Source organism: Sciurus vulgaris, assembly GCF_902686455.1.
Source record: "Sciurus vulgaris genome assembly, chromosome: 8".
Classification (NCBI taxonomy): domain Eukaryota; kingdom Metazoa; phylum Chordata; class Mammalia; order Rodentia; family Sciuridae; genus Sciurus; species Sciurus vulgaris.
In genome coordinates, this window is record NC_136468.1 from 133,676,717 (window position 1) to 133,699,729 (window position 23,013).

General features: G+C 35.9%; 2 protein-coding genes across 4 annotated transcripts in view; one reads left to right on the top strand and one right to left on the bottom strand.

Moving 5' to 3' along the window:
• TTC28 (tetratricopeptide repeat domain 28) overlaps positions 1 to 23,013 on the bottom strand; it is a 603,016-nt gene that overhangs the window by 490,746 nt on the left and 89,257 nt on the right. The gene's annotated exons all lie outside the window — the stretch shown is intronic.
• Positions 19,032 to 20,986, top strand: LOC306668200 (vasculin-like protein 1). Its single transcript, XM_079151403.1, has one exon. The coding sequence runs from the start codon at positions 19,036 to 19,038 to the stop codon at positions 20,230 to 20,232; it is 1,197 nt and encodes a 398-aa protein (XP_079007529.1). The 5' UTR covers positions 19,032 to 19,035; the 3' UTR covers positions 20,233 to 20,986.

Sequence of the window (23,013 nt, forward strand, 5' to 3'; positions counted from 1 at the left end):
AGAATTACAAAATTAACAATTACACTAAATGAGAATGGTCTAACACTCAGTTCAATAAAAAGACAGAGACTGTCAGACTAAGTAAAAAAAAAACAGAGTAACTACATACTATTTTTAAAGTCATTTTAAATATAATGACTTAAGTAAGTTAAAAGTAAACAACAAAGGAAAAGATAGGTAAACAAGGGAAAAGCTAATCAAATCTGGAGCTACTATACTAATAAATTAATTATAAATCAACTACTAAAAGTATAAATTACCAATAATATACTGGTATCAGACAAAACAAACTTAATAACAGATAATATCATCTAGGAAAAAGAGAAAAATCATATATATAATAAAGGGGATAATTCACAAATAAGACAGAAAATCCTAAATGAATATACTGACCTAACAAAAGAGCTGTTGGGGAAAACTGACAGAATGGAAAGGATCATATATAAATCTACAATTATAGTAAATAACAGAACAAACACACACAAAATCAGTAAGATATAGAAGACACAACTATCACTATCAACCAACTGGATCAAATTGACATTTATAGAACACCTCAATCCATAACAGCAGAATACAGTTCTGGAATGGAGAATTGCTATTTAAGTAGTACAAAATGAAGAAAGTTCTGGATATGGACAGTGGTGATTGTGGAGTAACAATGTGAATATATTTAACATCACTGAATTGTACACTTTAAAATGGTTAAAATGGTAAATGGCAAATTTTATGTTATGTATACTTTGCTGTAATTTAAAAATAAGCAACTTAGTAAAATATTGAATTAAGCATCAATAACAAAGATCTTTCAGGGAAACCTGAAATACTTTTAATTAAAATACATTTGGATAATTTATGGTTCAAGGAATAAACACAACAGACAACAGAAAACATTTTGAAAAGGTTGAAAATGAAAATACAACATGTCAAAATTTCTAGAATGCTGCTAAACCAGTGCTTGGAGGGAAATGTGTAGCTTTAAGTGCTTATTGGGAAAAAAGTAAGGTCCAAAATCAATGACAGAATAATATGAACAATGTAAAACCAAAGTAAGTAGAGGAAAGAAATAATCAAAGTAAGAATGAATACAAATAAAATTAAAAATAGACAAAAACACAAAATCAATTAAGCCCCAAGTTTTCCTTGAAAGAAGTAATCAGTAAAAATTCTAAAATGATAGCTAAATCCATAAAGAAAAAAAAAAGGCACAAATTATCAGTAACTAGAAGGGAAAAGCATACATTATTCTATAGACATTAAAAGGATAGTAAGGTGATACAATGAAAAAATTATGCCAATAAATTCAACAACTTAAAGGAAATTGGAAAATTCCTTGAAAGACATGATTACCAAAACTGAAGCAAAGAAACAGAAGGAAGGGGGTTGGGAATGGGAAAGACAGTAGAATGAGCTGGACATAACTTTCCTATGTTCGTATGTGAACGGTATAACTCCATATCATGTACGACCACAAAAATGGGAAGTTGGACCATGTATGATATGTCAAAATACAATCTTCTGTCATGTATAACTAAAAAGAATAAAAAAGAAAAAATAGAAAATCTAAAGAAACCTGTATTTTTAAAAACAATTGAATTTGTAATTTAAAACAGAAAACTCCAGGACCCAGACAGCCTCACTGGTTAATCCTATCAAATATTGAAAGAATAAATATCAATCTTACACAAACATTTTCAGAAACGATGCAAAGAGGAAACAGTTTTAAATTCCTTCAGTAAGGAAGCACTATACTCCTACTGGAAGCAGATAAAGTGTTTTAAGTAAATTACAGATCAATATCTCTCATGAACACAGATGAAAAAATTCTGAATAAAATTTGAGTAAATCAAATCTAACAACATAAAAAAACTCTAAGAACATCTAAAAAAATAATATACCATAGCCCACTGGCATGTATTTTCAAATATTAAACAATCTTTGCATCCCTGTAATAATCCTCATGATTGGTTGACATTTGAACACAAGTTAAATGTAAACCACTACCTTAGACTAAAAATGAAAGCCCTGTAATTGTCTAAATAAATGTTTTTAAAAAGCATTTAGTAGCATTCAAGATCATGTATTATTAAAAAATAACTCTCATTCTTAAAAAATAACTTCTAGGAATAGAAGGTAACTTTCTGAACATAAAAGGGGCTTCTACAAGAAAATCTACAGTTAACTTCATACTTAGTGGTGAGAGATTGATTATTTTCTCCCTATAGTCAGAAACAAAGCAAGTATACACATTATCAGCATTTCTCTTCAACACTGGCAAATTCTGGTTACTAAGGCAAGAATTATCCCAAGGAATCTACAAGTAAAATAAAAATAATAATAATAATAATGTGAATGTAGCAAGGTCATTGGATATGTTTAATATACAAAAGTAAACTGAATTTCTAATACAAGCAATAGATTACTGGATATTAAAAACCTTTTAAAATACATCGTTTATAATGCCATCCGAAAAAATATGAGATACTTAAATTTAAGTATATACAGGACCTATATAAGAAAAATTATAAAACATAGCTGAGAGAAATTAAGTAAGATCTAAATAAACAGTGAGGTATATTATATTCCTGGATTAGAACAAAGTACTGTTAAGATTCAATTCTTCCCATATTAATCTACAAACTCAACACAATTCCAATCAATATTCCAACAACCTTTATTAGAGAAACTGGTAAGTTAATCCTATATTTTAACTTATATGAAAATGCAAAGAACCTAAGCTAGCCAGAGCAATTCTGAAAAGAACAAAGCTAGAAAATTTATACTATCTGATTTCAAGACTTATTAGAAGGCTACACTAACCAAGATAGTATGAAATGTGCATAAGGACAGATATATAATAAATCAACAGAACAGAAGAGAGAACCCAGAAATAGATATACTGCCACCTGATTTTTGATAAAGGTGCCAGGGTATTCACATGAAATAAAAATCAACCTCAATCTTATTATACACACAGAAATTAACCTAAGTAGGTCAAAGACTTACATGTAAACATATGAAAACTATATTTCCAGAAGAAAATCTTCATGACCCTGGAGTAGCCCAAGATTTTTTAGACAGTACTCAAAAATCATAATGTATGGGCTAGGGGTGTGGCTCAGTTGGTAGAGTGCTTGCCTTGCATGTACAAGGCCCTGGGTTCAACCCCCAGTGCCCCCCCAAAAAAAATCATAATGCATAATAGAAACTATAAATAAATTGTACCTCTCAAAAGTTCTCTACAAAAAAACAAAAATTAACAAAAATTATCTATATAAACACTGTTAAGAAAAAGTAAACTTCAGACTACAAATAAGTTTATAATAGATATCCAGAAATTATTGAGAATTCTGACAAACCAACGATAAGAATAAAAACAACCTATTAAAAGCCCATTTTTAAAAAGGGACTAAAAAGACATTTTACAAAAGAAAATGCACTAGCTGGGCATGGTAGCACACACCTGAAATCTAGTGGTTTGGGAGGCTGAGGCAGAGAGATAGCAAATTAAGGACCAGCCTTGGCAACTTAGTGATACCCTGTTTCAAAAAAAGAACTGGACTGTAGTTCAGTGGGTGCAATCCCCAATACCACTAAAAAAACAGAAGGGAAGGAGGGAGGGAGGGAGGGAGGAAGGAAGGGAGGGAGGAAGGAAGGGAGGGAGGGAGGGAGGGAGGGAGGGAGGGAGGAAGGAAGGAAGGGAGGGAGGAAGGGAGGGAGGGAGGGAGGGAGGGAGGGGAAAAGAAAGAAAAAATGTGCTAAGAGTCAGTAAGCATAGGAAAAGATGTCCAACCTCATTAGTAACTAGTAACTAGGAAAATGTTAATGAAAACCACAGTGAAATATCATTATGCACCTATTCAAAAGGCAAAAATTAAAAAGACTGACAATACCATGTGTTGAAAAAGATGTCAAACAACTAGAACTCTATAGTGCTAGTGGCAGTATAAAATATTACAGACACTTTAGCAAAATAGTTTAGTAATTTCTTTAGAGTTATACATTCACTTATCACCAAGTGACTGAGTAATTCTATATTCAAGTATTTACCCAAGAGAACTGAAAACCTATGTACACGATCTATATAGTTCAATATTCATGGAAGTCTTATTCACAATATCAAAAACTTCCAAAGATCAAACAAGAAAATAAATTGTATCATATCTTGAATACATAAATAGAATAGTACACAGCAATAAACAGGAATAAATTATTGATATAAGAGCAACATGGATGAATTTCAAAAACATGCTGATCACTATGCATTTGGCTGGCAAAGAGGCCAAACACAAAATCCATAGTACAATTTCACACATGTGAGACTGGAAAAGAAAATCTTATCTATAGCAATAAAAAGCAGCTAACTGGTTGCTTTCTGGGTGGGTACAAGGACAGAGTGACTGGGAAGGGGTACAGGGAACTTTCTGGGAACATGGAAATGGCCTGTATCCTAACTATACTATACAGCAATGATAAAAATATATAGATCTGATTACACAGACTAATACATTTTCTAGGTTCACTGAACTATATGCTTAAAATGGGTACATAATATTGTATGTAAATTATATTTTGATACAGTAATTTTTCTTATGTTGTTTTTCTTTTCTTCTTTTTTCTTTTTGTTTGATTTGTTTTGAGAGGGGGTTTCACTATGTTGCCCAGAATGATCTCAAATTCATAGACAGGTTCAAGTGATTCTCCTGTCTCAAATGCAGACAAAGATTCAGTTAATCACCAATGATCTTCTTATACACCAGCTGAATGAACGAAGGTGAAATAGCACAAGTCTCCATCATTAATAAATAATACAAAACTATAAGAAATTAAGATTAAAGTCAAAATTAAAGAAATACAGATTTGGAAAATACAAATTATCAATAAAACAAAGAGTTGGTTCTTTGAAATGATAAACTAGATAATGCTTAGTCAAACTAATCAAAAGAAAAAGAGAGAGGACCCAAATTAATAAAACTAGAGATAAAAAATACATATCGCCATAGACATCACAGAAATCCAGAAGATCATTAGGAAGTATTTTGAAAACTTGCACTCCAATAAATTGGAAAAACCTAGAAGAAAAGGATACTTTTCTAGACATATATGACCTGGCAAAATTGAACCAATAGGATACAGAAAACCTACACAAACCAAAACCAAGCAATGAAATTGAAGCAATAAGAAATAGCCTTCCAACAAAGAAAAGTCCAGGACCAGAGAGATTGTCACCTGAATTCTATCTGAGAACTCTGAGAATAACTAATAACAATGCTTCTCACTTATTCCATGAAATAGAAAAATGAAGGAACACTTCCAAATTCATCCTATGGAGCCATTATCACCCTGATACTAAAATCAGATAAAGATACAAAGGGAAAAATATATCTGATGAACATGTATACAAATATCTTTTACAAAACATCAGCAAATTATATTCAACAATACACTAGGAAGATTGCACATCATGATCAAATTGGTTTTGTCCCAGGGATGGAAGGATGGTTCAACATACACAAATCAATAAATGTAATTCACAACCTTAAACAGAACTAAGGACAAAAATCACAGTCATCTCAACAAATGCAGAGAAAGCCTTTGGCAAAATTCAGCATCTAGTCATGATGAAAACACTGAACAAACTAGAGATAAAAGGAACTTACATCAATAACATAAAGAGTATATATGGCAAACTCAAAAGCAATATTATAGTGAATGGAGAAAAACTAGAAGTACTTCCACTAAAATCAGGAACAAGACAAGGATGTCTACTCGCACCACTCATATTCAATGTACAACTAGAAGTGCTAGTCAGAGGGGCTGGGGCTCAGTGATAGAGCACTTGCCCAGCACATGTGAGACAGTGGGTTCAGTTCTCAGCACCACTTAAAATTAAACTAAAGGTTAAAAAAAAAAGAAACAATTTCTTAAAAACAAATAAATAAAATAATGGTTTAGTTCTTTAAAAAAAAAAATCTAGCCAGAATAATTAGGCAAGAGAAGGAATAAAAGGAAAACAAATAGGAAAGGAAGAAGTCAAATCATCACTGTTTGCAGATGATATGAGCCTATACTCAGAAGATCCAAAAAGCTCCACCAGAACACTACAAGAGTGAATATACAACTTCAGCAACTAGTAGAACATAAAATCAATGTGCAAAAATCAATAGCTTTCCTCCACATCAGTAATGAACTCACTCGAAAAGAAATAAAAAAAAAAAAATTCCCATTTACAAATAGTCTCAAAAAACAAAGTACCTAGGAATAAGTCTAACAAAGGAGGTGAGAGACCTCTGCAATGAAAATTATAGAATGTTGAAGAAAAAAACCGAAGAAGACAAAAGAAGATGGAAAGATCTTCCATACTGATGGGTAGCCAGAATTAATATTGTTAAAATGGTCATATTAACAAAAGCAATATATAGACTCAATGCAATCCTCATCAAAATACCAATGACCTTATCCACAGAAGTAGGGGGGAAAAAAACAGCCCTACAATTCATGTGGAAGAATAAAAGACCCAGAATAGCCAAAGCAATCTTGAGTCAAAAAAAGCAAAGCAGGAGGCATCATAATACCAACTTCAAATTACACTACATAGCTATAGTAACAAAAGCTGCATGGTACCAGCATAAAAACAGACACATAGACCAATGGAACAGAAGAGAGAGAGACAAACACACACAGATACAATCATCTGATACTTGACAAGGTGTCAAAAACATATTGGAGAAAAGACAACCATTTTTACAAATGGTGCTGGCAAACTGTTTATCCATACATAGTAGGATGAGACTAGATCCTTATCTCTCACACTGCACAAAACAATCAAAGACCTAGGAAACAGACCAGAAACTATGTAACTCCTAGAAAAACCATAGGGTCCACACTCTAACAAGGCACAGGCATTGACTTTCTCAACAGGGCTCCGAACACTCAGGAAAAAAATACTAAGAATTAATAAATGTGATAGCATCAAATTAAACAACTTCTGTACAGCAAAAGAAACAAGAATGTGAAGAGAGAATCTTCAGAATGGGAGAAAATACATGTTTCTATAAAACCTTGAAGTCACTGTCAGCCCCTCAAAGACAGGGCTAAGGACATGGGTCTCCTTGTCTTCCCAGTGTAGCTACCGTGATTAAAGTTCCTTTCATAGTTCTCATTTTAAAAAAAGAATGGGCTGGGCATGGTGGCACATGCCTATAAACCCAGTGGCTCAGGAGGATTGAGAGTTCAAAGCCAGCCTCAGCAACAGTGAGGTACTAAGCAACTTGGTGAGACCCTGTCTCTAAATAAAATACGAAATAGGGCTGGGGATGTGGTTCGGTGGTCAAGTGGTTTGGTTCAATCCCTGGTACCAAAAAAAAAAAAAAAAAAGAATGGTAGCAGATCCTTGCCAGCTACTCTTCTGACAGATTAAAATCCAGAAGATATGAACCATTAAAAAAAACATCCCACCCAAAACAAATACCCCAATCAATAAATGAGCAAGTGAACTAAACAGACATTTCTCAATAGAAGAAATAAAAATGGCCAACAAATGTGTTAAAAAAAAATGTTCAACATCTTTAGCAATCAGGGAAAGGAATACGAAAACCACACGGAGAGCTCATCTCACTCCAGTTAAAATGGCACCCATTAACAATACAAGTAATAGAGTCAGGTGCAGTAACACCTGCCTGCAATTCCAGTGACTCAGGAGGCTGAGACAGAAGATCCCAAGTTAGAGGCCAGTGTACACAACTTAGTGAGTCCCTATCTTAAAAATAAAGACTAAAAAGTCCTGGGGATGTAGCTCAGTAGTACAGCACCCCTGGGTTCAATCCCCAGTACTGGAGGAAAAAACAATAATAAATGCTGAAGAGGATGTGGAAGTAAAGAAACGCTTTTATACTATTGGTGGGATTATGAATTAGTACAATCACTGTGGAAATCAACATGGAGGATCCTCAAAAAAGAGTAGGAATGGAACTACCATATGACCCAGCTATACCACTCTTTGGTATTTATTCTAAGGAATTAAAATCAGAGGCCACTGGGATATCTTACTGGAGATTGGTTGCAGGGACTCGGGTTTGCCCTGCAGAGCAGCATATGGAGTAGAAAGTCCCTGGCTCCCAAGGCCTAGGACAAGGATGTGACTGAAGAGCTGTCTCATCTGTGGGAGCTGCCCTGAAGGACACCTTGGAATGGTGGCAATGATTGAGGTACAGAACAACGTGACAAAAACAGATACCTACTATAAAAGTGAAATGTTTGATCTGTCACAAAAGTACAAAATGAACCACAAGAGGAAAGGAATTACTCTAATCTTCAATCATGAAAGATTCTTCTGGCACTGGACACTGCAGGAGAGGTGGGGCACCAGGGCAGACAGAGAGAACCTTACTTGCAGGTTTTCAGATCTAGGGTTGGAAGTGAAATACTTTAATGCTCTTAAAGCAGAACTTCTGCTCTAAATTCATGAAGATACTTTACATTTAAGAATACCAAGTCAGGAGCAGTGGTGCATGCCTGTAATCCCAGCAACGTGGGAAGATGAGGCAGGAGGAGTCAAAGTCTGAGCCCAGCCTAGCCAACTAAGGAGGCCCTAAGCAACTTGGAGAGATCCTGTCTTAAAATAAAAAAATAAAAAATGAATAGGGCACATACCAAGCCTGGGTTCAGTCCCTGGTACCAAAAAAATAAATACCAAACCCCCCTGATCATGACTATCTTTCTTCTACTATCAAGTATATTTTCATTTTTTAATTTTTTAACATTTTTTAGTTGTCAATGAACCTTTATTTTATTTATTTATTTTTATTTTTATGTGGTGCTGAGGATCGAACCCAGTGCCTCATACATGCTAGACAAGCGGTCTACCACTGAGCCACAGCCCCAGTCCTCAAATCTATTTTTACATGTAGGTAACAAACATTTTTTTTTCAATTCTATATGCATTTGGGTGGACCTTCACAGTGTCAACCTTTAGCCACATAGAGGCCAACTTTTTTATGTGTCTTCCTAAGCCTCGGTGAAGGCAATCACATTTAAGCATATAATGCCAAAACTAAAATTCAGACATTAACTGGCTTGGTCAAAGGAGACAAGTGCAGAGCCTGGTTGGAAAACCCAAGATATTTATCATTCAACCATGTTGGGGAAACCAGCCTGGTGTGCCAGTCACTCCTTGAGATGTCATGGACCATCAGACATACAAGCTAGAGGACATAGCTGAGGTGGATGCTGTCTCCTAGAACAGACTTCCTCAGGTGCTGCCCTGTCACAGAAGGATATTATTTTCATCAGGAAACTGAATGGCTCATAGTATTCAAGATCTGTGTGAAATGCTTGGAAAATATGGCTCCTCCTTAGAGTTCACAGGTAAACAGGAAGGTTTCTCAGCACCCAGTGGACCCCTATAAACATCAAGTGCACCTGGTGAGAAGCGGCTTTGCCTCAATGCTAACTAAAAGGCTGCATTTCTCTCCAAAATCTAGTAAGTAGGGACCATTTTGCCTTATTATATTTATACCATATATTGCCCTTTTTACATAAATAAGTATCACTAAATTGGAGCACTTTGAAATGTTTCGAGGTTTAATGTTTGGCAGAGAAGTGCTTTCTATTTAAAAGTCATTTTGTACTTGGTGAAAGGGTTTGAAAAGAAATCCTCAAAAAAGTACTATACATAAAAATCTACATTTATCTTTTTTTCTTTTTTTGCAGTTTACTAAATTGCAAGATTACCTAAAATATTTAGCTGATTTAACTTGTGTTTTTGTGACTTTTTTTATTAAAAAAAATTATTACATAATGTTTTTGAAATCCAAGAGTTAGATTAGGGTAGACAAGGCCAGGGTTGTCGCTTGGTGGTAGAGCGCTTGCTTAGCACGTGTGAGGCACTGGGTTCAACCCTCAGCACCACATAAAAATAAATAAAATAAAGATATTGTGCCCATCTACAACTAAAAATATTTTTAAAAAGAGTTAGATAATTGTTTTCTTTAATACGATATTTGAAATTCATGTTTTATTAAATTTTTCTAATCCAAAAAAAGGAAGAATTAAAGTCAGCATATTATAGCAATACAGGTATACCCGTGTTTACAGCAGCACAGTTCACAAGAGCCAAACTATGGAACCAACCTAGATGTCTAATAATGGATGAATAAAAAAGAAAACATGGTAAACACCACAATGGAGTTTTATTCAGCCATAAAGAAGAATGAAATTATGTCATCTGCTGGAAAATGGATGGAACTTGGTAGCATTATGTTATGGGAAATAAACCAAACTCCAAAAGTCAAGAGTCACATGCTTTCTCTTGTATGTGGAAGTTAGAGAGAAAAAAGGAAAAACAATGTGGCAGGATCTCGTGAAAACAGAAGGAAGAAGAGCAGAGCAGAGAAATAGAACCTGGAGGAGGGGAGGGGAAGGGGGGTTACTAGGTAAGGAAACTGACCAAATTATATTGTTATATTGTGTGCATTTATAAATATGTAACAACGATACCCACTACTCAGTAAACTTATAAAGCACCAATTTAAAAAAATTTTAAAAACAACATTCAAGGCCAGGTGCCATGGTGTATGCCTGTCTTCCCAGCAGCTGGGGAGGCTGAGGCAGGAGGATTGAGAGTTCAAAGCCAGTAAGGTGAGGTGCTAAGCAATTCAGCAAGACCCTGTCTCTAAATAAAATACAAAATAGGGCAGGGGATGTGGCTCAGCGCTCGAGTGCCCCTGAGTTCAATCCCTGGTACCCAAACAACAACAACAACAAACAACACTCATGATTCTTATCTCTGGGATTGAAATACAGGTAATCCCTTGTAGTATAAAAGTATTTCTTTTTCCTCACATCTTCTCCAGCATTTATTATTTGTATTCTTGGTGGCTGCCAGCCTAATTGGAGTAAGATGAAATCTCAGTGTAGTTTTGATTTACATTTCCCTAATTGCTAAAGATGCTGAACATTTTTTCATGTATTTTGTTGGTCATTTGTATTTCTTCTTTTGATAAGTGTTTATTTAGTTCATTTGCCCATTTATTGAGGGGTGACCTTTGGAGCCACAGGTAGGAAAATGGCTTTACCAAAAGAGAAAAATCATGTAAGCAAGAGAAGGAATTCAAGAGAAGGAACTGACTGAAGAAAGCAGAGATCTTCTCCCTTCTATCCCCAAACCCTCCATCTTTGGTTTGTGTAAACGAGAATACCTCATTTTTGAAAAGGATTTAAAAAGGGGGGAGAAAACAGATTCTCCTCTCTCCTTTACAAAATAGGCAAAACATGTTCTTCCTCTCAGGACACACTAAGTGTGTCTTTCCTGTGTCTTTCCACTCCCAGTCTATGAATCTAGTATTCTGAGTCACATCTTACACTACAACCAAATCCAAGAAGCTGTCATTTTTTATTTAACATCCATGGGCTGCAGTCATGAAAAATTTACGCACTGTAATATGGTTGCATTCCTTCCATAGTCAGACTCTTATGATATAATGCAATATTCTTTAAGGACATTTTAATGCTGAGGCATGTTTTTAAAAAGTATCATAAAATAACTCTAGAGACATATATCATTTAACTCTTTCTAGTCAAGAAAAATTAAACTATGCAAACCCAGAGCCAACAATTAAACCCTGGCTAAAGATTAAATCATTCTAAATAAGGACATCTTTAACCATAAATTTTTAGCACTTTATCAAGAACATTATATAAGAAAATTGTAGGTCTCTAATCTGTGTCTATTTTTAATCACCCAACACCTTTACTCTCTTACAATTTTATGTTGTTTAATTCTAATTGCTAGTTTTTAACATTGTTATCTAAACACTGTCTTTAAAAGAACAAAAGCTCTATTTTAAGTGACATCTGCTTTCTTTCTTCACCCCTCCTCCCCATGTTCTTGACACTGATGAAAGTGGTTGTGGTCATTCTGAGGGACATAAGCCTAATCTCTAATCATCTTAAAATAACAAGTTCATCTTGTTGGGCTGTGGTAGTGCCTGCTTATAATCCCAGCACTTCAGGAAGCTGAGGCAGGAGGGTTCCAAGTTCAAGGCCAGCCTCAGCAACTTAGTGAGGACCTAAGCAACTTATCAAGACCCTGTCCCAAAATAAAAAATTAAAAAGGGCTGGGGATATGGCTCAGGAGTTAAGCACCCTTTGGTTTAATCCCTGGTACCAATAAATAAATGAAAAACAAGGTAGTCTCAAAGCAAATATGAGGATTAAACTCTCTCTGAGGCATGGTAAAGGCTGACTGCTGCATAAAGAATTGTAGTAAATCTGGCGCTATACCCTCAGCCCCAGTACTCAACCAGAATGTCTTCTTCCTAGGTGCTCTGAAGTGAGCTCCAGGCCTAGTCTACCATGACCAACACTGCTGAGGCTCTACCAAAAGAGAGAAACTTGTAAGCAAGTATCTGTTGAAAGGTATATTCAATATCAAACTGTTACCATATCTAATTATTTAGCCATTTACAGTCTAATTCTATTGGATTAAAAAAAATTCTGAGCTCAAGGATGCTTATACTTAGGCAGTTCATATAAATTATATGATTTTTAAATATATCATCAAAATTACAATATAAATACAATAAAGCTAACAAAGACTGAGCAGCTTAGCATAAAGATACAGAGTTTTGGCCTTTAGAAGAGAGGTATATACTCTGTAAACAATTGCTAGTTCCACTGTGTTAGAAAAAATAAATGCATCTTTAGTTAAATACTTTTATACAAAGTGCAATTGTCTGGGGTTTTGCTATATATATCTATGGATTTCATTCCAAGTTATGTTTTTCTATTTCCCACAGAGATTCACAAAATTTTAGAAGTCAATGAGAACTCAAAGATTCACCCCATCAGTTTCTCTTAATCATGTTTCCTCAATAAGGAATAAAGAATATATCTAATTATCAGGTAAGGGTAGGTAGAATGCAAATTCAGTTCTCATTACTAGTCCATAGTGTACAATTCTATCTAATCACTAAAGTAAATCCTGGCTAATATACTACAAGCACCTATAATAATATTAAGCCAATCTGTAATTATCTCCAGGTGAAGCTATGAGCAAAAATGTAACACTGGTAAAATTCATAACTGGTTCTTCTGGCCTCTTCTCTGCCCTTGTCCCTCAGCATGTGGTGTTCCCACACTGTTTTTCCTACTTCACCGTGTATTCAGTGAGCTTCTGCTCTTTCTATCCACCTCTCTAGGAAACCCCAGTCCAAGGGAAAGACTGAGACATGCACTTATGGAAAGTTGAGCACAGACCCTTCTCTAAATATATATATTTCAACAGTAGGTAAAGAAATAATCAATTGATTCAGGCATCTCAGGGTGCTGAGCACATGGGTGAGGTGAGCAGAGGCCCTCTAGCCTGGTATCATAACCACAATGGTGAACTCTGGATAATAAGCAAGCCCAGCCTGTCCTACACAACTTAAAGCTACATTTTTTATTTAATATCATCACAAGTCATCAGTTATAAAGCTCAAAGTCATGCTGATTTGCTAGCTTTCACAGAGGGCAGCTTTACTGACATTAACAGCACCATTTCTTACCACCTATGCATCTGTCAAACCATCTGAGCAAATAGCTGAGAGGCAGTGTGCCAGGCAGGCTCCTGGCAGATGGATATGGCTGGAAGCACTCAGCAAATCAGTTTTGGTGGTGAATGGCAAAAGTGCCATCTGGGAACCTAAGCTACTCTGCCTGAACACCACCTACCTATCCAAATTTATGACAGTTTAATGTTTTCCAATGAGGTCATTTTTCTCATTGGCTCAGAAATGTGCTTTCTCACCCTCATATTAGTCAAGATGTTCTCCTTACCTCTGATGGCTCCTGTATTTACATCCAAATACTACCAATCTTTTAAGGCCTGTTCAAGTCCCACTTTTTTCAGGAAGACTTCACCTGACCTTGCCACACTAAGTTCTGATGATAATAGTCCAAATACCATGCTTGCAAACTACTTTTGTGTTTCCTCCAAGTTCTAATATCTCTAAATTCTAATTATTTAGTGCATAATTATTGTCTATTCTTGAGTTTGTTTTTCTATATACTCATTTTATTATATTTATGGGCTCTAAGTTCCTTGAAGGCAACTATCAGGTCTTTCTCATTCATCTATTCACTAAAATAACCTTCAGTAAATGTCTATGACTACCAGGCTCTGTGGTAGGTACCATAAATACAAACAGTCCTCTTCTCAAAGAACTTAGATTCTGTCCTTTACTAAGTGTATCTTAATTATTTTGTGCCTATAATGGTAATACGTAACTAATCAAATACTTGACAATTAAACAAAAACCTCTTTAAACTTAAAAATACAATTGTATTCTGTAGTTCAGATCCCTTTTTAAAAGAAGAGCTATGTGGTTTAAGGCTTATTACAGTTAAGAAATCTAAAGCCAGACAAGAAAAGTGGGGCCAAAGGTGTGGTAGAGCACTTGTCTAGCACATGCAAGCCCTTGAGTTCTATCCTTGGGTTGGAGGGGGTGCTTGATTTGCTAGTTGGAAGAGACAATATCTGTAGAAATATCTGTAGAAATAGTAATCTTCAACACTTTTATTCAATCTGTAGATGAGGGATTCACTGATTTTACAAAATATGATTATAAATGATTATTTCATCTCAAATTTCCACATTTCTATATTTTGCAAAGCCAAAGCATTTATATATATATAATAACATATATATTATATATATAATTTTTTAGATATTGATGGACCTTTATTTTATTCATTTATTTTTATGTGGTGCTGAGGATCCAGCCCAGTGCCTCACACGTGCTAGGCAAGTGCTCCACCACTGAGCCACAACCCCAGCCCTACAAGCCACAGCTTCAAAGTTTCTCTTGTTCACAATCAAGTAAGATCTATACATGATTCTTAAAACTTTTAGTGTAATGATGGATGTGATCAGTCCATTTGAAAATCAATGATAACCATCTTTTCTATAGTTTCTCAGTGTGAAGGAATTTTTCTAGAGATGAGATGCAAAATTTTAACAGATAACATTTTTCCATTTTCCAAGAATTAATCCTCCCTACATCCCTGAAAAAGGAGGTAAATGATATTACTGACATTTTACACAAGTAGACAGTGAGTCTTCTAAAGAATTTCTTAGGGTTAGAAAGTCATAATGTCAGAAGTGTTATTACAATTTGCTTTGAAATTTTAACTAAAGCAGCTTCGGATCTCATTTCCTTTGGAATATATAAAATGTCAGTAAGTTTTATCTTTATTACCATGGTTTCATTATTTCTTATTCAAGCTACAATTCTTTAAAGACAAGACTGTTTTAATCCATTTGATCAATTACAAGAGTTCTTAAATAACAAAGTTCAGGAATCAACCATAACTGCAATGTATTCTCCTTATAAGCAACACCATTAATGACTACTCAAGCTTCCAGGCCCTATTTCTTTTTATGTATATATATATATATTTTTTTTTTTTTAAGTTGTAGATAGACACAATACCTTTATTTTATTTGCTTAGTTTTATGTGGTGCTGAGGATTGAACCCAGTGCCTCACACATATTAGGCAAGCACTCTACCACTGAGCCACAACTCCAGCCCCTCTGGGCCCTATTTCTATCAGGAGCGCACCTCTCTCATTTGTATCAGTAGCAAAGCTAATGCAGAAAATGGTCTCTTAACATTATTTTGCCCTATGAAGAACTATTTTAAAAAAAGAATAATGGGGGGCTGGGGTTACAACTCAGTGGTAGAACATTTGTCTTATATGTGTGAGGCACTGGGTTCAATTCTCAGCACCACATATAAATAAATAAAAATAAAGGTCCATCTTAGACCAGAGACCCTAACCTAAAAGAAGAAATAGTAGGTCCAAATCTTCAACATGTTGGCTTAGGACCAGACTTCCTTAACATGACTCCCAAAGTACAAGAAATAAAAGCAGGAATCAATAAATTGGATAGATTCAAACAAAAATGCTTTTTCTCAGCAAAGGAAACAATCAACAATTTGAAGAGTGAGCCTACAGAGTGGGAGAAAATTTTTGCCACACACACTTCAGATACAGCACTAATCTCCAGAATCTATAAAGAACTCAAAAAACTTTACACCAAGAATACAAATAACCCAATCAATAAGTGGGCTAAGGAATGAGCACACCCTTCACAGAAGATGATCTACAATCAACAGATCTATGAAAAAAATGTCCAACATTTCTAGTAATAAGAGAAATGCAAATAAAAACTACCCTAAGATTCCATCTCACCCCAATTAGAATGTCTACTATCAAGAATACAAGCAACAATAGGTGTTGGTGAGGATGTGGGGAAAAAGGTACACTCATACATTGCTGGTGGAGTTGCAAACTGATGCAGCCACTCTGGAAAGCAGTACGGAGACTCCTTAGAAAAATTGGAATGGAGCCACCATTTGACCCAGCTATCCCACTCCTCGGCCTATACCCCAAGGACTTAAAATCAGCCTACTACAGTGATGCAGCTACATCAATGTTTATAGCAGCTCAATTCAAACAACTAGATTGTGGGACCAATCTAGATGCCCTTCAACAGATGAAAGGATAAAGAAACTGTGGCTATATATACACAATGGAATATTATTCAGCCATAAAGAAGAATAAAATAATGTCATTTGCAGGTAAATGTATGGAGCTGGAGAATATCATGATAAGTGAAATAAGTCAATCCTAAAAAACTAAAGTCTGAATGATTTCTCTGATAAGTGGATGATGATATATAACAGGGGCAGGGAAGAGGTAAGGGAAGAATAGAAGGATGGATTGTGTAGAGGGAAATGAGGGGTGGGGGGCAGGGGGAAGGAAAGATAATAGAATGAGACAAACATCATTACCCTATGTACATGTATGATTATGCAAATAGTATGACTCTACTTTGTGCACAACCAGAGAAACAACAGTTGTACCCCATTTGTGCATAATGAATCAAAATTAAAAATAAAAATAAAGGTCCATCAACAAGTTTAAAAAAATTTTTAAAAAGAATGAAACATTAAAAAGAACCCATGTTTCTTAAACTCAATTTTATCGTGTAATGATGTCAATGCAAAGTTTTATTGGACTTGCACTGCAGCAAAGTGTAAGTTTTCACAGAATTCTACAGATTACTTTATAACACATAGTACTTGATAGTTATATTAGATAATTCAATAAATATAAATATATATTAAATAAATTTTATGTATTGTTTAATGTATGGATAATTAATAATCATGTTTACAAATACACCTGTATTTAGTGTTTTAAATATATTCATACATATTTTCCATATGCAAATTTTGATTTTAGAAATAATTTCCACAATTATATACCCATATTTAATGTCTAGGATTTTATACTGGATGTAATGCACATTAGACCTCTATTCTATTCATCATATTTTAGTCCTGGCTGCATTTTCATTATGAAACAAAAACAATATTTACTGTTCATCTCCTTGTTTAAACTTGAATTATTCTGGAAAAGTTAAGGTTACTAGTTTTTCAAAAGTTAACAACTGGGACTAGAATTGTGGCTCAATGGAAGAGCCCTCACCTTGCTTGTGTGAGGCATGGGTTCAATCCTTAGTACTACATTAAAGATATTGTGTCCATCTACAACTAAAAAAAAAAAAAATAAGAATGTATATCTTTGCTTTAAAAAAAGTTAATAAGGCCGTGCCGACCCTTGCAGGCCAGTGGAGCAGGGCCCTGAGGCCCGCTGGGGGCTGGAGTCTCAAGGACGCGCACACGTGAAGAAGCGGAAGCACGAGGAAAGGCAAAGGATTCTACTCTGCACAGGAGAAAGAGCGACCATGCACCTCCTTGAACCATGCCAAAGGGAGCTGGGGGCCGGGCAGGGAACAACCGCCATTCCCTTGGCCAAACATTGACAGCCCGAGACGCTTCGGTCCGGGCAGTGTCCCCGGAGGAGGTCCTGTGCGCATGCGCTCCTGCAGATTGGTAGATTCATGTGGCCTTTTTAATGATTGAGTAATGATGGAAATGGATCCAAAATAAAAAGTGACTTCTCTACCAAAGCAGTAGAAGATTCTTCATATCACCTTCCAGTAGCTGAATTCAGTTTTGGGGAAGAAGCAAAACAAGTGAAATACGGAAAACTGAAAAAGAAGAAAACCTCATTTTGGAACTTCTTGACTATTCCTTACCCCCTGTCTTTCTACTTTTTAAAATTTTGTTCTGAATTTATAAATATTGAAGACCAAAGAAATAGAATATACATTTAGGAGCTTTATACCAAGAAATTTGCCTTGAAAGCTGCTATTCTTGGAGGGAAAAGTATATCAAGTTCCTGTCTGATTTTTTTTTAACAAGATTTCATATATGTATAGATTTTAAACTTTAAAACAAATATAAATACATATCTGCACACTATTTTCAGCAGTTGTGTAAGAATAATGACATTTATGTTTTAAGGGCTTTGTTATGTGTTTGCCACTGGAGTTGATTACTCAGATCTTTTATAGTGCTTTAATATTATATTTTTGATCTGTCACCTTGATGACATTACTTGCCCACACATGAGGCAACCTGTGTAGCTATGACCTTGTTATGAACAGTTGGCACTCACTGTGCAAATATCCATGTATTACCTATTTAAGCATCATCATAGTGCCATTACTCAAGGAAGTTGAATGAGGTGAACACAGACATAGCTCTTTCCCCTTACCCCTTTTTAAATGTAACAAATACTTTTTATGTTCCCCTTCCCCCCTTTCCCTCCCCCTTCCCCCTTTTGGAAGCGAGTCAGGAAGTAGGTAGTTTAGGATGAGCAATTAGAGGGACTCAGAAAGAGAGCCACATAGAGCCAGGCTTCTTTGTGCTTCATCACAAGTCGTGCTGCTGGCCAGACTGCTTAAGCACCTTTTTAACAAGAAGACCTCGTGAGAGAGCCAACTGGTAGCGTCAAGGAGTTCGGAAAACAGGACCACAGAGTTTCACTCTGGGATCCTGGCCATGAGGTTGGATGCCTCACCTTGCTGAAAAGACACTGGACCTAAATGGCGCAGCATGACTTTGTTCCATGATTCTATGGGCTCTGCTGTCTCTACGGGAGCATATGCTGGAATCACAGGGAACCTATCTGGTTGGCACAGCTCTTCCCGAGGTCATGATGGCATGAGCCAGCGTAGTGGAGGTGGCACAGGGAACCATCGACACTGGAATGGCAGCTTTCACTCCCGGAAAGGCTGTGCCTTTCAGGAAAAGCCACCTACAGAGATTAGGGAAGAAAAGAAAGAAGACAAGGTGAATAAGTTGCAGTTTGAAGAGGAAGACTTTCCTTCTTTGAATCCAAAAGCTGGCAAACAGAATCAGCCATGCAGACCTATTGGGACCCCTTCTGGAGTGTCGGAAAATCCACCTAGTGCCAAGCAAGTCTCCAAGATGCTAGTTATCAAAAAAGTTTCCAAAGAGGATCCTGCTACTGCCTTCTCTGCTGCATTCATCTCACCAGGATCTCACCATGCAAATGGGAACAAATTGTCAACTATGACTCCAAGTGTTTATAAGAATTTGGTTCCTAAGCCTGCACCACCTCCTTCCAAGCCCAATGCATGGAAATCTAGCAGAATAGAACACAAATCAGGATCCCTTTCCTCTAGCCGGGAGTCTGCATTTACCAATCCAATCTCTGTTACCAAACCAGTGGTACTGGCTGGTGGCACAGTTCTCAGCCCTCCCAAAGAGAGTCCCTCCAGCATTACCCCTCCAATTGAGATCAGCTCCTCTCGGCTGACCAAGTTGACCCGCCAAACCACTGACAGAAAAAGTGAGTTCCTGAAGACTCTGAAGGATGACCGGAATGGAGACTTTACAGAGAACAGAGACTGCGACAAGCTGGAGGATTTGGAGGACAACAGCACACCTGAACCAAAGGAAAATGGAGAGGAAGGCTGTCTTCAGAATGGTCTTTCTCTCCCTATGGTAGAAGAAGGGGGGGTCTTGTCACACTCTCTGGAAGCAGAGCACAGGTTATTGAAAGCAATGGGATGGCAGGAATATCCCGAAAATGATGAGAATTGCCTTCCTCTCACAGAGGAAGAGCTAAAAGAGTTCCACATGAAGACAGAGCAGCTGAGAAGAAATGGCTTTGGAAAGAATGGCTTCTTACAGAGCCGCGGTTCCAGCCTGTTCTTCCCTTGGAGAAGCACTTGTAAAGCAGAGTTTGAGGACTCAGACACAGAAACGAGTAGCAGTGAAACATCAGATGATGATGCCTGGAAGTAGGCATATAAATGCTCACAGTTAATCTGACCCAGTAAACTCAGCTTGTGTGTTTAGGGAATATACAGAAGAAATCGTCCTTTTTTCCTTTTCCTTCTCTTAATGTTGTTTAATACTTCATGCACAAGGGAAATAATCATATCCCAAAGAAAGAGCAGTTGGCTTATTTAGCTTTTGTTGTTGTTCTTCCCTGTTACCTGCTTAATAGAAGTTTGTGTGGTGGGATTTTTTTTAAATACACACACACAGTACATATGGGGCGATGCACAGGTGGGAGCTGGCAGTGTAGAGATGCAGAGAGGAGACACTGGTCTGCAGCAACAGCTTCTACTACCAGCCCTTGGGGCACTCACCCCCGTGCTCAAGCAATCATTGTCAATGACAAAGTGACTATTGAAGTTATAATTGTATTAAATTAATGCTAATAATTTGGATATTTTACTTTATTTTTGGCTGCTCAGGTAACTTTAGCCCTTAACAAAGCATATGTGGTTTTTGTTTGTTTGTTTTTGTTTTCTTTTTCCTTTTCGGGTACAGCTGTAAAATATTTGGATATAGGAAATGTTGTGTTAATCTTGCAGCCTTGATATTCAGGGTGGATTGTAAAATATAAATTTTTGTGAGATTTCAAAGATTAAGATTATTTTGATAACATTATTTACAAATTTAAAAGATGTGGTTATCACAAGTCTGTTGAGGGGAAAAACTACTGCATAAAATAACTAACTTGGAATAAATATTTTGCATCAGTTTAAAAAAAAAAGTTAATAAGTATCCTATCCACATCTGAATGTATATTATCTTACATATAATAGCACTTGATAGAACATCCAAGGAATGTATAAAACTTAACCCTCATCCAAATATTACTTTTTAATAGATTAAATAAAGGGTTTTTGTTTTTTTCCTGATTCTATATTTCTATTATTCAATTGTTATCTTTGAAATATTTCCATGCATGCATAATTTAACAGAATCTAATGTTAATACCTTAACCAACTTCCTTTCAAATAATATAAGAATCTAGAACCTCCTCCCTCAACTTATACACCAATTTATTTACCATTAGACTGTAAGGGCCATTAATACAAGAATGTTTAGCTGTTTTCTTACTACTGAAGACTATAGGAGAGGAAAAGATCTTTTCCTTACTAGCTCTAGGTTCATGACTAAGGACCCTGTAACACAAGACAGATTAACAAGAGAAAAGCATACAGATTTACGTAATGTATTACATGACTTGTGAACCTTCATAAGGAAACAGGTTAATCTGAGTACTATCAAGCTAGGTGTGAGAGGACAGTCATGGAGAAATATGACAGGACAAAGGGGTATGATCTAACAGTAGTAAACTTGGGGACAGCTAGCAAGCCTTATTTGTTCAGATTCTTTTCTGTATCCCTTCATTTTCAGAGGTAATAATGTTCCTTTCCCCTGGTTATAGGTAGGGTATCTCTCACATGAGGTCTTATAACCAATCTGCTTCAGGGGAAGGTCAGAAAATCCTTCCAAGGGAAGAGGATGAGGGAAGATGAGAGTTACCTTTATGCTTCTACTTGCTCAAAGGCCAATGGGCTATATTTCGGGGTATCAAGTCCTGATCCCCATCAATACCTAGCACCTAAAGAAGAAGTCAGCAAACTACAGACCATGAGTCAAATCTTGCAGACTGCCTGTTTTTGTAAGTAAAATTGACAGGAATACACCCATGCTCATCTGTTTACATGTTGTCTACGGCTATTTTAGTGCTGCAATAAAGCTGAGTACTTGTAACACAGACCACATGGCCCACAATATCTCAGTATTTACTACTGAGCCCTTTACAGAAAATTTCCTGGCTCTTGATCTAGAACAATTTCTGGTACATAGCAGGTAGTCGGCAAATATTTGTTGCATAATGCAATCATTTAGTTATGTCTTTCTTTAATTTATTTTTAGTTGTAACGCCTTTGTTTTATTTGTTTCTTTTTTTTTTTTTAATGCGGTGCTGAGATAAAACCCAGTGCCTCACGAATGCCAGGCAAGCACTCTGCCACTGAGCTACAGTCTAGTTATGTCTTTTTTAATTCCACAAATTAGACATTCATATGAAATGTAGTACTTTAGGTTAAAAACTTAGTAATCCACAGTATAGCACAACTATTACTCAATTCAACTGGGAAGACAAGAGAAACCAATATACCTTGGTAATATATGGTTAGGTTCTGTATGTTTCCATAAAAAAGCAAATTAAAAACAACTGTAATCATCATAGTTTCCACTCAAAGTTAAACTGCCCCAAAATGTACCAAAGAGGACACTTATGATAACTGGAAAGAATATTAAAGAATTAAAAAGACATGGTGCTTGGAGTGTTTAGTCCCTAAGTGCTATAACACTATCAAAAAGAATTACTTGATTACACATTTTGATATACTCTTAACACACATATATTCACATAATCCATCCTTCCAAGACCTGGATCCAAGACCTCCCAAATGAAAAAGAGCTATAATGGCATCTGCACATCTCAGGCAACCTCTGGAAGTGCCCTAAGACTATAAAAATAGTTCTTTACTAACTGCTTACTAATTTCAAGTTTTGTTCTGAAATCACATTTCACAAATTGTAACAGACTGATTCAGAATTGGAAAAATATATTTACTAAAGATGGAAAAAGTTCAGAAGTGCTAAAATCATTTAAATAAAATCACTTAAAAATGAAATGATTCATTAATATAATTGGGATAATAGTTTTAGATTTTTTCTTAATGGCAAATTTTTCTCACTATATCTTGTCTGCCA